At 36.2% G+C, this 16,319-nt stretch overlaps 1 protein-coding gene across 1 annotated transcript; it reads left to right on the top strand.

Moving 5' to 3' along the window:
• Positions 1-640: 640 nt before the first annotated feature.
• LOC144964974 (mediator of RNA polymerase II transcription subunit 27-like) lies at positions 641-10,680 on the top strand. The gene is made up of 8 exons (XM_078899789.1): positions 641-995; positions 3,698-3,833; positions 4,615-4,745; positions 5,966-6,059; positions 6,693-6,800; positions 7,655-7,696; positions 8,450-8,527; positions 10,398-10,680. The coding sequence occupies exons 1-8, from the start codon at positions 742-744 to the stop codon at positions 10,530-10,532; spliced, it is 978 nt and encodes a 325-aa protein (XP_078755915.1). The 5' UTR covers positions 641-741; the 3' UTR covers positions 10,533-10,680.
• Positions 10,681-16,319: the final 5,639 nt, after the last annotated feature.

The following is a 16,319-nucleotide window of genomic DNA, read 5'->3' as shown; positions in this document are numbered from 1 at the left end:
CAGTTGTGTACTCGTACTAGTACTAGTTGTTTTTGTACTTGTCTGTGATTTTCTTTCACTAAAATTATATTTGGTATCACGACGGTTCGGATGCCCAATGCCAGTTGGCCAGAGTTTATGGTGACAAATTTCGACTTTAAAAAATGACCAAATTGAACCTCACTTGATCCAAACACTACTAATACTCCTTGAAAAACTCATCGGTCATGATAAACAAAACATCAAATAAACTAGGAAAGTGTTTTTCAATAAACAAAAAAAAAAAAAATCATTAAAGTTTAAAAGTAATAATGGAAATACGATTCTCTGTTTGTCTTATTTTTTTTTGCCAAATTATGTACGAATGTGGCCATCTGGCAGCCCCAATACGGCGGAAGTTTGCGGAAGACAGTCTCTTGCTTATTATTGTCAGACAGGCACTTTTAAAGCAAATTTAGAGGTTTACAGTGCTTTATTTGGTATCTTATATCATTCTTCTCAGTCATTAAATTATTTCTAATTAAAAATATTGAAAGTAATCTTACAGATTTTATATTTTGACTAATTAAAAGTTATACTTTAATTTTAGCAGAATAAATAAGGTAACGATTTTCTGCCATTTTGATAACTCGTATTTTGGCGTTTCTTTATTAACACGAGCTGGCAAGTCAACCGTGCTTCAGTTTCAGTGGCGAGAAAATCCAAACAAAAATAATCTGAGCCTCACGACATAGAAAAGGGAATATTATTCTTCCAATCAAAATGAGCCAAGACGCTCTACAACTCGATAACATTCAGAAGTCAATTAAGTTAATTCAAAGATTACGCTCAGGGGTGGGACAGGTATTTAAAGATTTATCAGATGGAATAAGTGAATATGTAGAAGCTGATGGGATCAAAACCAAAAGCGACAGTGAGCAGACATCGGGAGAAAAATCAGAAGAGCAAAGCGACAAACACAAAGCAATTCTAAGGACGTTGAAAAAGTCTCTAGAAAGTATCAGTGACGACTTTAGGTAATGCAGTTTTCTATTATTGTCTTGCATTTTTTTTCTTCTAAATACAACTTATCAAAACAACAGACCCGGCGTTCCTTGTCAGAGGAAAATTTGATCTTTGTTGACTTTGATAACTCCAGTCCAGTGGCCGCCGATAGGCTCACTGTAAGGTGAAACTCGTTTTTTGGAACTTTATTTTTGACCCTTTACTGTGTTGGTCACCATGGCGTTATTTGTGAACCTATGTAACTAATTTTGGTATCTTTTTAATTTAAAGGTCACAAAACAGGCTTTCTAACGGTGCATTTCATTCTTAATTCCTGATTGTATTTCTCAGAAAGCTTATTGTAATAAAAATTTATAAATTTTTGAATTATAAGAACTTTGAATATTATGGATACATTTTAATTATACTTCATACATCGATAGACAATTAATTGAAGAATATCTCTGCCAAATTTCATCAAAATTGATACACTCGCTCATTATTTTATTTTTCCTGCCACCAACCCCACCTTTTAGGACAAAAACCTCATATTTTTTTTCCAGTTTCATTTATCCTTAATTTTTTCCATACTTTCCCTACATTAAAATGATTAATATGAAAATAAAGCTTATTTTCTGACCTTTAAAATGATATCTAACACTTGCCATTTATTTTTTTAATTGAAACAAAGTTACTGAAAACAATGAGTGGGCCATGTTGACTGCAAGACTCAAAATTTCCCGATCGCCGCGAGATGCTGGTTTTGAGGCAGCGGTGAGATCACAGATTCTCTCTGTAAAATTGACAAAAAATTTAAGTAGAAAAATATAAATAAATCTGGAACCGTAGGTCGTAGAGAAACAAATAAGGTATCAAATTTTGTTTTTAAATTTCAAGTCCCCTGACTGAGTCAAGTCAAGATATTTTGTTTGAAAATTTTATCAAAGTGGACTTGAGATTTTTCCCCTCATTTTCATTGTCATTAAGTATCTACTTTGACTTTGGGGACACTTTGGTAGTAAACGTCCATTTATTTGAATTTGGCACTCCAGCAGTGAGCTGATGTCAAATGGCCATGTGGCTGTGACCCGAATTTTATGATTTTTGAGTGATGGGTCTCAGAAAAAAATCCGTAGAATTTTTGTTTATGGATGGATCTTAATGATTTTGTCTTTTTTTCTTCAGGAAGAATTGCCCTTCATCAGGTGTTGTTTATGTTTAATAAATCAATGCCAATTTAGTATCTCTTTTGGTCGTGGATAAAATATGGTATCTATAATTTAGCTTTGGATAATTAAAAAATAAGAAATTTGTAAATTAAAATTGCTGTAACTTAAGATTTTAAACATCTTAACTTTTTAATGAAATTAAATTCAGGGCAGAGTTTTATCCTGCATTCCAGAAAAATCCTAGGTGAAATGTCAGCTGCCATTTTAGGCCAGTTTTGAAACATCTTAAATGCAACAATTTCAAGTCATAAAGTTTGTCAGTAAATAACAAAGGCAAATTATAGGAGTACATTTTTCAGCCTTTTATTTAATATAACTTTTCTTCTTCTCATTTGATTTCCAAAATGTTGGTATACCATTAGAATCGTGTTGAAAGTGCTTCATATTGAATATAGGTTGCATTAAGCTCAATCCAATTTTAATTTTTTACTTAAAGTACCTCTTTTCATTTTCATTATTTTTATTATTCGTTCTGAGTATTATTCATAAATGCTGAGTAGGTGATGGTTACCTGCTAAATATTCAAGCCGGAATATTGGCACCTGAAATTTCCCCAGGAATTTTTGGCTCTAGAATCTGTATCGTCGACTCGAGTGCCAGAAATAGCTCTATGTGTCCAAATTTGACTTTTGAATCACTGACACTGTATTGTTGGGCAGCAGCACAGTGCACAATACGCATTCAGCTGATCAGTTTTTCCTTTTAATTTGGATGTAGCACGTGTACAAGGTCCAATCAGTTCCAGTGTGTACCACAACCACATAAATGTTTTGTAAGGCGAAGCATTCCTGGGCATTAATGGATTTGACCTTATTGTTTATTGCCTTCTGAAATGGAAAGGGGTGGGGTTTCTTATTTTGATAAAGTGTGTCAAATTTGTCTCAAAATATTTGTTTTCATAACTAACGATGCCAAACTGTTTAGCAATTCATCAAAAATATCTGGTGCTACTGGCATTTCAAGTCAAGGGAAAACAATTCTCATTTCTTGCAATCTGTGATTAAAAACCAACCATGGTTTAGATGAGATCTATCTTTGTTAAGAGATCAATGTTACCTCTTATAGTTAATCTATATAGCTCAATATCCACTAAACGTGCTCAAAAGTGCTTTACAAGGGGTCCCTGACCAACTGCAAACCTAAGATATAGGATGAGACATGATGCCTGTTAGGTAATAGTACAATTTTTTTATTTGACAGAGACAATGCTGTTAACAGCCAGGTACTCATTTTACACCTGAGTACGATGAGAAAATGTGAGTAAAGAGCCTTTTTCAAGGACTCAACTATGCGCCGAGCGAGGCTCGAACCCAGGACCTTCTGATCTGAAACCAGACCATATAGCCGCACTATGCACAAGATTTGACCTAAATCACGTGGTGCATTACATGCAATGTGATTGTTGTTGGTTTTTACTGTTTTCAGATGGAAACCTGAGTGTTTCCATGCAAGACCATTCAATTCCTATTATTAGTTGTTTTTTGTTGTTGTTGTCTTTATTTCAGTGATCTGGAAAAGACTGGAACCAGCATTGGGCCAGTTCAGTCTTTCTCTAATATTGACAATCTCAGTTTGGATCCCGTGGACAAAAATGCATCACTCCATTCTCAGCTTTTACAAGCCTATAAGTTTACCAATAAAGTAAGTAGTATACCTTTTCACTTTGACATTGAAAAGATTACTTACCATATAGCATACTATTAATCCTGATCTCTCATCTCTGTGATAAAATGCAACTGTCATTTTAAAAAAAGGTGTCATGGTCCTTCAGAGCCATTAGGCCCATGGAGCTGGAGTTTATCCCGGTTTATAAAGTGTGAAATGGACAATAGCAATTGCTAGGATGCTATTTTATCGCCAAGTATTTTCCATCAGATCTAACAGACCCAGCTACCCAATCACTGTTGGGTGGACAGGTGGCCAGAAAAAAATCTCGACTGCACCCAACTGAGCTATAGGGACCCCCAACCCCAACTGTCACACAGAATAAAAAACAGACAATGACAGACCTGCTGTTTACACTGATGCACTCAATTCAATACTACAGAGGGATCCTGTGCTGGTGTCTGGATGAGACTTTTAAGTTATCTGAAACTAAGTACATTGATGGTGTGCTCTTGGAATCTGCATCTATTCCCTATTTGAACCAATTCCCCTTTATCTTACCTTTTCTTGGGTATTTTAATTGCAACTCTATATTTAGTTGACATTCCATTTTCTTTCTTTGCACTTGTACTGATATGACCTAAATGTTTTGCAAGCGCCGTAAAACCACTGAGAACAAACAAAAACAAAGGGGTGAAAGGATATTTTTATTGGGCTTTGTTTCCAGAGGTGGAGAGTTGCATCAAATTTAATTGCCTTGGAAGTTACCCACTTCTACCTTATCCCTAAAAAATCTTTTTAAATGATCATTTTTCAGATGCATGAGCATGCACAACACGCAGTCACCATCTTGTCACAGAATTCGCTGAAAAGAACACAGTCCCCAAGATATACATCAGGCAAAAAACCAAGAGCAAATTTACTTCTGGCCAGTCTTGCATCGCCTTCGTAAGTTGTTACATGTCGAAATGGAAAATTTGTGTGTCTGTGTGTGATCAGCTGTCTTTGTACTTAGATAACCATGTCGCCATAATGTAAACAATGGCAGGGATTGGTAAACATAGCAAACTGCACAGGATTTACTATCGATTGTATATGTCTAGGTCTAAGTAAAATACCCACAGTTCTACTGCTTGATCAATAAAACCAACACAGAAAACTATGTGTAAACTTAAAATATGATCGAGAAAATTGTTGATAACTAGTCGCCTATTTGGCAGTATAAATATAAAAACAATAACAATGATCAGAGAGATGTCGATTTCTTTCGCACGTTTACGTTATTGTTTATAAACAACCAACCATGCTTGTCCGAGCACGTGTGAAGGTGTGTTACAAATGCCATCTTTTTGTTGGTCAAAAATCTTCTGGTTAATAATACCATTGTGTCTGAAATCCCACCTTGTCCAATTGTATTTGTTGTTTTACTTTTGTGGTTCACACTAATGACAACTGTACTGCATCGAGTGCTTTTTATTATAAAGGAATGGGTGTACTATCCTTTATTATTCTGATCATTAATGTCATAACATTCTTTTGAGCCATTCGGCTCTTGGAGCTGGAGTTTTTTCCAGTTTCTATAGATTGAAACGGACAATAGCAATTGCTTGCCTCTCTTGGATAGGATGCTAGTCTATCTCAAGAGTACTTTCCACCAGATCTAACAGACTCAGCTACCCAATCACTGCTGGGTGGACAAGGGATCAGAAAAAATCTCAACCACACCCGTGATTGATCTCACTCTCCTTGCATGTTAAGCGAGTGCTCTACCAAGTGAGCTATCAACCCCCTTATATCTCAAAATCCCAAGGTGTACATTATGATATTGTTTTAAAAAAAATATTGAGCTTTTACTTTTATATAGCACAATATCCACTAAACATGCTCAAAGCGCTTTACAAAGGGTCCCTAAACCAACAGTAACCTGTAGGACGAGGCATTATACCTGTTGGGTGATATTACAATGCTGTTAACAGCCAGGTACTCATTTAACACCTGAATGTGGTGAGAGAATGTGAATAAAGAGCCTTTTCCAAGGACTCCACTATGCGCAGAGCGAGGCTCGAATCCAGGACCTTCCGAATCAAAAGCGAGTGTCATACCACAAGACCGCACTACTACTACTACTACTACTACTGATAGTGTCTTATTCTTTCTGTTTCTCTCAGAAATGTGGATCAGTTTGTGGAGACTTTAAAGCGAGATTATCCAGACATGTCCATATCCATCGCACGGCCGTTTGGAAGTTGTGGCGTCATACAGGTAAACATTTTATCTCTCATCTTTTGTAATTAATAGTAAATAACTTTGCCATCGTCAATGCTTGATTCCCATGATGGTTTTGGTGGAATGGAATATTCAGTCATTGAAATGTTTCCAAGTTATTTCCAATTTCTTTGAGAAAGAAATAAAGGAAGTGAATGTGAGACTCAGATAAAAGGGGACAAAACAAGCAAACAACATTTGGGCCTTTCGCTTTCCTCAGGTCACACACTAAACATGCAGATAAAGTCGAGAGACAAAAGAAGAAAAAAAAGCCCTGTATCATATACCATTTAAATTATGACGTCAAATTACAAGGGGAAGCAGGGGGAGGGGAGAGACAAAGAAAGAGCTAGGTGTGTGTGTGTGTGTGTGTGCAAGGGAAAGAGGGAGAAGGTTGGGGGGTAGAAATACAATGAGATAAAATGTAAACTAAAAATTGATGGATGATGCACAGCTGATTAAAATTAAGTTGACATGGTTTTAAATTAACAAAAAATAGTTAATGAATATTTTTCCAACAGGAAGGGATGGGGGGGGGGGGGGGGGGGGTGGATGGTTGAGAGAGTAGAGAGATTTTTGTTTATATCTTTGTAACTGTATGGTACCTATCTTGTTTTCTATAATGTACAGATTGAGCTAGGGCGGACACTGAGAGCCATTATCGTGTTGCGAGGGTTAATGATTGAATGGGTCAAAGTGAAAGGCTATGATGAGACATTCAGAACAGATGATGGGCAGGTAAGACTTTTGGTCTTGATTCATTCAAAGCTCGATGGCCAGTGAAGACTTTTGGATCTTGATTCATTCAAGGTTTGACTGTGTTCTATCAACTTAAAATCTTGTTACAATATTTGTTTCATTCACGACTAAATCCAATTTTATATTTTAATTTAAAGATCATGTTAGTGCCAGTAAAGGTAAAAGGGAAGAATATGGGTTAAAAAGAAATAAAATCCAAGCCTATTCAAACTATAAAGACAATAAATTTTTAAAGTAAAACTTTTGTCTTAAAAGAATATTTTTTTCATACATAAGTGTACATTATACAAAAAAGAATGAAAAGAATTTTTTTTAAAGGAGACAACAAAATTAATATTAGATTTATATTCTACCATTGTTAGAATTCCTTGAATGATCGTCAAAAAGCTTTGACAAAGGTTTTCATTATCTTAAATCTAATATCAATATCATGACTTATTCGAATATGACGAAGTGATCGTTGATGTGTATAAAGTATGTCATGGTATTTTGTTCACACTTCCTTTGATACTTTGAGAAGTCATTCTTGTGATTTTTTTGGTGACAGACTGTGTGTATGTTTGGATCATCTGTTATTATTGGACTCAAACTGATAAAAGCTAGATTTTTCCTTAGATTTCAACTAAACACGTCATATTGTGTTGTTGTTTTTTTTGTCAACGTTACTGAAATAATTTTGACACACTTTAGATAAGGCCTTTGAAGTAATTGATTTGTTGGTCAAAATGAATAACAATGTCAAAGCGTTTAGAAATAACAATTTGGTCAATTAACAATGAGAAGTAGCCTATTGTTTAAAATCTCAACTCCAACTCCAACAATTGGCATTTCAGATTGATATTTGGTCTTCCTCAAGATATCAAGTGTTCCAAAAAGTATGTATTACTGTCACTAATTTACACTTAAACTTTATTGTATAATGGTTTCATCAAAACCGAGTTTTAACTGTTAATCAATTTAAAAATCTTTTCCAAGTCACATTAAGTTTAATGTTTTTATTCATTCATTCTAGATGACCACGTAACTGCTAGCTGGTATAGTTTGAAAGACAATCATAGCCCATTATTCTAGTGATTGCAATTTTTACCAGATTTCAAAACAAACAATACAAGGGGGTTCCATTCTTGTAAAATTACACCATCGATCCACTCTCTGACCAAGCTCAATCTTACTCAACTTTGTTACAGATAGTGAAGTGTATTTATGATGTATGGTATCATTTCCTAAACTTTAAACTTGAGCTTTTGTATAGCACAATATCCACTAAACATGCTCAAACCCCTTTACAAGGAGTCCCTAGAGTAACAGCAACACTTAACATGACGCTTGTTTGGCGATATTACAATTATTTTTTTTTCTGTTAACGGCCAGCAGCTCGTTTTACACCTGAGTTGGTGAGAGAATGTGAGTAAATAGCCTTTTCCAAGGGCTCAACTATGCGCTGAGCGAGGCTTGAACCCAGTGCCTTCCGATCCAAAAGCGAGTGTCAAGCCACAAGACCACATGTTTCCTTATATCTCTTTTTTTTTTTTTCTTCTCACACTATTTTTTTCTGACCATCTGATGGTGACTTCGGAAATGGTTTCTGGCTATTTATTTCGATATATTGATTTTAAAAAACCAAACAGATCACAGACCATGCAGAAGCTGCCTCCTTACATTACTATGCCCCTGCTATGCCTGAGATTGCCATCAAATCCTTTGTGGTAAGGGATGATTTCATATCATGTGACTTTATACAAACCCAGCATTTCTATTTAACCTGTTAACTGCCATATTGTGGAAAAACTCGTATTTAAAAATATGGCCATGAAGCCCGTCCTTCAAATATCAATCTATTTAACTCTTTCAGCGCCACTGGCCGCACTGTGCGGCCAGAGCAGAATCTGTTCTACTGGCCAGTGGCCGCACAATGCGGCCAGTCTTGAAAGGCAAAAACAATAGTATAATCCAATCCTACTTTCTACAAAAGAACTATAAATTGAACCAATAGTATCATTTCTTTCATCAGAACATTTAATTGGCCCAAGAGGGGTATTTTAAATGAGATTTTGTGCCGAATTTGTCTTAGCTTGTCATTCTCATGCTGCCTCAATCAGGTGTCAGCCATTCTGTGACGGAAATGCGAATATAGCCTCAGCGATGAAAGAGTTAAATGTCCCTCATCTTTTCTCAAAATCTCTCAAACCTAGGACTTTAATCAAGACTTCACCGAAGTCCCAGGTTTGAGAATTAATGCCAAGAGAAGTCTCATTTAAATTGATCAATAAATGAAGGATAGGTTTTCTGACCAAATTTTTAAATACAAGTTTTTCCAAACCACGACAGTTAACGGGTTAACACTAGAGGAAAGATCAAACAAACAAAACAACAAAAAAACAATTTTCCGAACTCAGTGGTTCCCATCTCCATGTTGTCTAGGTGAATTTACAGTACACATGACAAATAATTACCTAAATACTGATGATTTTTTAATTGCACTCAATCCATTTCTCCGATATATAAATTCTCTGAGTAGACACTGGATGGCTGTCAGCAGGTTATGGTCTATTATTGTTATTAATAGTTTATTATTATTAGTATTAAAAGTAGTAGTAGTATTGATAGTTTATTATTATTATTAATTAATTAATTAATTTTATTTGAAAAAAATAATTATTATATTGTTATTATTATCACTATTATGGTGATTATTATTTAAATTGTTATTACCAAGCAGGCTAATATTAGTCAATGCATGGTAATCATGTGACCTGATCACGTGATGGATCAGCTGTGTAATAAACAAAGGGATGATGGATGTAAATCGCAGTCGAGACAATGGAAGATGATTGTCTGTCTAATTAAGTGAAATGGGTGAGGGTGTTTATGATGTTGGAAGAAGTAAGTTCCTAAAAAGCCTACTCGTAGATCTTGAAAATTATTTTGTGTTGATCTAAAGCACCAAGTGCCTCATGGCTGATGATATCGTACACTATATTGGTCTGTTATTATACTAGGTTGACAATTTACCGTATATGTACAGAATTCTGTATGTTAGTTTTTTTAAAATAAAAAAAAATAGTCCAGATAAATTGGGCCCATGGAGCCGGGTTTATCCTGATTTTTATAGAGTAAAACGGACAATAACAATTGCTTGCTATCCTTTGGATATGACGCATCTATCACTTCATACTTTTCACGCCAAATCTAACTCTCAGCTCTCAGCTACCCATTCACTGCTGGGTTGACAGGGGGGTCAGAAAATATCTCGGCTACACCCGGTATCGATCTTGGTCCCTTCTCGTGTGAAGCGATTGCTCTACCAACTGAGTTATCGGGACCCCCTTGTACGTTATAAACCCTTAGTAAATTTTCCAATCACCGCTAAATGTAAAAAAGTAAGTACATAATTTTTTTTTTTCTGAGATCAGCTCTCAGAAAAGGTCAGTCAATGTGTTTTCTAACAAGTTCAGTCAATTTTTGCCTCCTAAGTTGGCAACCCTGTTATTATTTTTATCATAAAAAGTGAATTCAATGTTTAATTTTTAGTCTTGGTCCATCAGATCAGTTCATATGTAAATGTTTGTCTTTCAGCTTTGGTTCCAAGGGTTTTCTTCCTTATTCTCTGCACCTTGTCATAAATGCGGCAAACACTTGCAAAACAACATACCACCGACATGGAGAGACTTTCGGACTAAAGAGCCTTTTCATGATGTTTGTCGGATGTAGAATGGAAGTGTGTGTGTGTGTGTGCGAGGGAGGTTATGTAAGTGTGTGCGTGTGTCTGTGGGAGGTGTATACGAGTGTGTATGTGGTATGTAATTTTACTTTATAAATAAATATATTGATGTCAATAAAAGGATTTGTCGAGTCTTTTCCTCCTGGGTTCCTGAAGGTTTTTGTTTACTTTGGTTTTCTGGTGATTTGACCTGAAATGGCTAAACCAAAAAGTCAATCAAAGTGCCATTTTTTTTTCTTGTAATTGGCAACAAAACTTGGGATCTTTAGAAGACACAAACCTCCATATGACTACTACTAAATCAGAACAATTATCAGCTTTCCTATGGACACAACCAAAAGGAAACAAAAGTGTGATGTCAAAAAACTAGTTCCCATCTCATCAGATGTGTAAAAGCACTCTTCCAGTTCCAGAGGACTGAATACATACTTATGTAAATGATCTTCTTGTTTCAGAGTGATGGCATCATATTTTCTAGTCTAAACATATGCTGGTAGTCAATAAAGGTCATCCATCCTCACTCTTTTATGCGTAATCCTAAGAAGAATCAGGTTTTCCTAATAATTAGACCCAAACCGCCCCTTAAAATCAAAGAAGTGATTAGGGGTGGGGAATAGAGGCATGAGAAAGATTAGTGAGGTGTGGAAGGGATTGGGTACTGGATTCATAGGTTAAAGATGTCGCGTGCTGGCTGTCCTATAGTACACGTCAAGGGGAACATGATTCCACCTGTTATTGAATGAAACAAGTACTTAAAGTTACACCTCATTATAAAGGGACCTCAACTAATCACCTCACGTTTACATCCCCCCCCCCCCCCCCCACACACACACATTCTTTGTAAAATACCCAACAAATATGAAATAGTTTGTTTTATGTAGTTATTAAGAGTTTTACGGCGCTTGCAACACATTAAATCGGCGCCAGTAAAAAGGAAGAAAATGGGATAGTAAAAAGTTATAGAATTACAATTAAAGCACCCACGAAAAAGTAAGACATAGGGGAACTGGGAACAAATAGGGATCAGATGTAGATTCCAAGACCATAACACCAATGTACTTAGTTTGAGATCACCTATAAGTCTCATCCGGACACAAGCACAAAATCCAACAAAGAGGAATACACTCAAATGCTTGCATTACATTATCATTGAAAATAACATAACAATACATAACCGAGAGATGATTTACAAGGAAAAAAATATCATCTCCCAAAACAATAACTATGCATTTGACTGTTTCCCTCCCAGCTAGGACTCCGGCCAGGGTCAGGAAAAAACCAAGTAATCTCATTCCAAGACAAAAACAGAAAGCATGTTGGAAAACAGTTAGATAGAAGACACAGTATGTACCCCCGGACACAAGCACAAAATCCAACAAAGAGGAATACACTCAAATGCTTGCATTACATTATACATTGAAAATAACATAACAATACATAACCGAGAGATGATTTACAAGGAAAAAAATATCATCTCCCAAAACAATAACTATGCATTTGACTGTTTCCCTCCCAGCTAGGACTCCGGCCAGGGTCAGGAAAAAACCAAGTAATCTCATTCCAAGACAAAAACAGAAAGCATGTTGGAAAACAGTTAGATAGAAGACACAGAATGTGATGCCTTATCTTGGTGTCTCCATAAACCAGGTAATACTGTAATCACTAGAGATTGCTTCGAATGAGTGTTTAAATGATGAAGATCATTTTGCTTTGGGTTTGGTGTTAGCTTATAATATATATGAATTTTGTTTTCAATCATGCAGACTAAATACTTTTTTATTATTGCTTAAACAAAAACACATTTAGGGTCATAGGATTAAATGTACTTTTCACTCTGGGAAGGTTGGCACTCAACCTGCGAGTCGTAGATCGCAACAAAAAATTAAATTAGCATCTTTTTCAGGCAAACCGGCTCACCGGTCTGTCTTTCAGGCAAATTGATCCCCGTTAACTTTCACCCATGGCCTGGTTCCAACTTGTTCGAGATTTCTGTGGTGCACTGTATAAGTTAAAGGAAAATTGCAAAACTTTCCATCCCACCCTCGTATAAGTCTACATTTGACTGTTTCCCTCTCAGCCAAGGACTCTGACAAGGGAAAGGCCAAACCAGGTAATCTTATTCCAAGACAAAGACAAAAAGAACGGTGGAAAACAGATATAGGGAGATAGAAGACACAGTAAGTGACCTACCTGCCCTATATGGGATGATCCCACTATGACATCGAGGAAACACTCAGATGCTTACAAAGTACTCAATATTAAAAACTATGTTTTTGTATTTTTTTTAAAGGGTCTTACAGCGCTTGCAACATATTAAGGTCATATCAGCGCCAGTAAAAAGGAAGAAAATGGGGTAGTAAAAAGTTCTAGAAAAGGTAAGACAAGACAAAGTAAAGGGGAATTAGTTCAAATAGGAAACGGGTGTAGATTCCAAGAACACTATCACTATCAGAGTTACTTAGTTTGAGATCACCTAAAAGTCTTATCCAGACACGAGCACAGGTCCCAACTAAGAGGGATACACTCAAATGTTTACAAATCTTATAAAATATGTAAACAAAATAACACAGTGCATCAATGACACAGAGATGATATACAAGACAAAAAATATTATCTATAACTATGCATTAGACCTGTTTTTGTTTTTTGTTTTGTTTTTAAGGGTTTTACGGCGCTTGCAACACATTTAGGTTATATCAGCGCCAGTAAAAAGGAAGAAAATGGGATAGTAAAAAGTTATAGAATTACAATTAAAGTTAAAGCACCCAAGAAAAAGTAAGACATAGGGGAACTGGGAACAAATAGGGATCAGATGTAGATTCCAAGAGCAGACCACCAATGTACTTAGTTTGAGATCACCTAAAAGTCTCATCCAGACACAAGCACAGATCCCAACCAAGAGGAATACACTCAAATGTTTACCAATCATATAATATAATATGTAAACTCAACATAATACAATGCATAAATAACAGAGAGATGATTTACAAGGGAAAAAATATCATCTCCCAAAACTATAACTATACATTCGACTGTTTCCCTCCCAGCCAAGGAGCTCCGGCAAGGATCAGGAGTAATCCCATTCCAAGACAATGACAGGAAACAATTGGGAAACGGGTATGGGGGGATAGAAGACACAGTATGTACCTCCCTGCCCACTATGGGAGGTCAGGATCCCCACCCAGCATTAGACCTGTAAATGAGCTCTATAAAAATTGACTGAAACTCTTCGTAATTCGTAGCGGAAAAATCCAAAGAATCGAAATTGAAATGAATAGTAATAGTAATAGTAAACAGCAAGCTCGCTTGAGCAAAACAATGGCAGAAAACTAATTTGCGAGGGAATTAATTAGGCTACTTACCATTGTTCCTTATAATTAGGTACCCAATCAGTGAAGAAACTAGAAACGGTCAAATTATTCTTTTTCATGGTTTTATTGTCCTCCAGGTAAATGTGGTCAATTTTGGCTTAGACGAAACAGTGAAATTTATCGCTCAGTGGCTCAGTTAAAATTGGCTACCATTGGGATCACGACAGGTTTGGAAAGTGAAAAAATAATTTCACGAAGGCTGTGTGAGAATACACTAATGCATTCAACTGTTTCCCTCAGCCAAGGACAAAACCAAGTAATCTCATTCCAAGACATGTTGGAAAACAGATACAGGGGGATAGAAGACAGTTTGTACCACCTCCCTGCCCACTATGGGAGGTCGGGAACCTCACCCAGTATTCAAAAGTATAAATTATAATAATAATAGCAGGCCTAGAAGTGATTCAGGAAAATATTTTTCCCTGCTTTTTCCCGGTTTTTTCAAGGCTCTAGGGAAAATTTTAAGGTAGTAATTTTCAAGCATATTCATCAATTCTAGACCAGTTACCACTACCTATATATATTATATATATATATATATATATATATATATATATATATATATATATATATATATATATATATATATATATATATATATATATATATATATATATATATATATAGAGAGAGAGAGAGAGAGAGAGAGAGAGAGAGAGAGAGAATCAGAAAAGAGGGGGAAATTATTGACTCGTAGTACATATTACTATAACAAGCCATCCAGTATCTAAGCCTACACCATCCGTGGGGGAAAAAAAAGAGAGAGAGAGAGAGAGAGAGAGAGAGAGAGAGAGAGAGAGAGAGAGAGAGAGAGAGAGAGAGAGAGAGAGAGAGAGAGAGAGAGAGAGAGAGAGAGATGTGAGTGAAAAAGAGAGTGGCTGAGACTGAGAGAAAGAAATATATTGACTCTGGCTATTAATACTTGGGACGTATTCCTGTAAAGTCTAGGCCTCCTACAACATGCAAAAAAAAATATTTTAAAAAAGGGAGAGACAGATAGAGAGAGAGAGAGAGAGAGAGAGAGAGAGAGAGAGAGAGAGAGAGAGAGAGAGAGAGAGAGAGAGAGAGAGAGAGAGAGAGAGAGAGAGAGAGAAATGGGGAGAAAAGAGACAAAGAGAAGAGAAATCAATAGAGAGAAAAAGACATTTGAATATTACTATGAGAGAGAAAGTAGCGTCCAAAGACTTGTGGCCTACTTATTGAATTGCACATGAATGAAATAAAGCTAGTTAATCTAGAGACAGACAAAACAAACTTAGTACAAATTACAATGAGTAAACAACCTTAATCTGCCATCTCCAAATAATTGAATAACAAGTCACGAAAATTAATTAAAGTAGCCCAAGGACGTCGACCGTCTTTCTTAGCTTAGCTAACAATCGCATTCATGACCAAGTCAAAAACACACAAAAAAAAAAAAAAAAACAAAAAAAAACACACACACACACACACACACTACTAAGATGAGGGGAGGGATGTGTGTTTCTAGCACTCTTGTCTTGTCGACAATGATGAGTCGACTGAGTGAATCAAGCGTCTTTAAGTCTTCGACCAATCACAGGCTATCTAACCGAACCGGCTGGTCGAAACAAAGACGCTTCTCGCCGTCGATGTATTACGCTATTGTTGTGCAAGTGGCAAGGAATATAACACCTTTTTGAGTAGGCCTAAAAGCTAAAATCTAAAAGTAAAAAATGTAATTCTGAGGAATTTGAAAGTCACATTGTTGAAATCGGCTTGAAAAAAGATGAACATTGGTCCTTGTTTCAGAAAAATCGGTTTAAAACCAACTGTTTTACGAATAAATTCGATTTCAAAAATTGCTTTTGTTTATTTTCGATTTTTTTAGCAACTTTTTATTTATCGGCCGATTTTCTTGATTTTTATATCATTCTTTATATCTCAATGAGACGAGATCAGTGATATACTTTGTTTGTTTCAAATGTAACTACAACATAATTTGGTTTTTTTTACTTATCAACCGTGCCTGGATAATTTATTCAACAACTGACGCAACTATCCCATTGCCGTCTTCCAGTGTTTCAGCGATGACTCTAAACCACTATAATTACGTCATGCACAGGAAACATGGTAATAGTTAGTCTGTGTACTCTACGAATGCGGACCGGACTTTGCTGATTGGGTCGATCGTCATATCATAGGGCCTAGTAGTGTGAGGAAACCATAAGAGGCTGCTGCCATGCTCTAAGCCGATCGTTCGCAGGTTGGGTAATGATTACGCGGAAGAATACATGTTGGGTTGTTGTTCACCTAAATTTTTCTCACGGCTTTTTTCCGGCCCCAGACAATTTTCACCGATTTTCCCGGTCGGGAAATTTCAAAATAAAGTTCCCGGCTTTTCCCGGTTTTCCCGGCCCACTTCGAGGCCTGTAATAGATACGAGAT

The sequence above is a fragment of the Berghia stephanieae genome, chromosome 2 (genome assembly GCF_034508935.2).
Source record: "Berghia stephanieae isolate SIO BIC M18660-M18661 chromosome 2, UCSD_Bste_1.3, whole genome shotgun sequence".
Classification (NCBI taxonomy): domain Eukaryota; kingdom Metazoa; phylum Mollusca; class Gastropoda; order Nudibranchia; family Aeolidiidae; genus Berghia; species Berghia stephanieae.
Note: the sequence above shows the minus strand (reverse complement) of the source record. Positions and strands in the feature narration are given on the sequence as shown.

What these genes read in the sequence shown, in the direction of transcription:
- LOC144964974 (XM_078899789.1), top strand. Translation starts at nt 742, where the DNA reads ATGAGCCAAGACGCTCTACAACTCGATAACATTCAGAAGTCAATTAAG. An exon ending in CCTATAAGTTTACCAATAAA is followed by an intron (nt 3,834 to 4,614) that starts GTAAGTAGTATA and finishes ATCATTTTTCAG; the next exon opens with ATGCATGAGCATGCACAACA. An exon ending in TTGCCATCAAATCCTTTGTG is followed by an intron (nt 8,528 to 10,397) that starts GTAAGGGATGAT and finishes TTTGTCTTTCAG; the next exon opens with CTTTGGTTCCAAGGGTTTTC.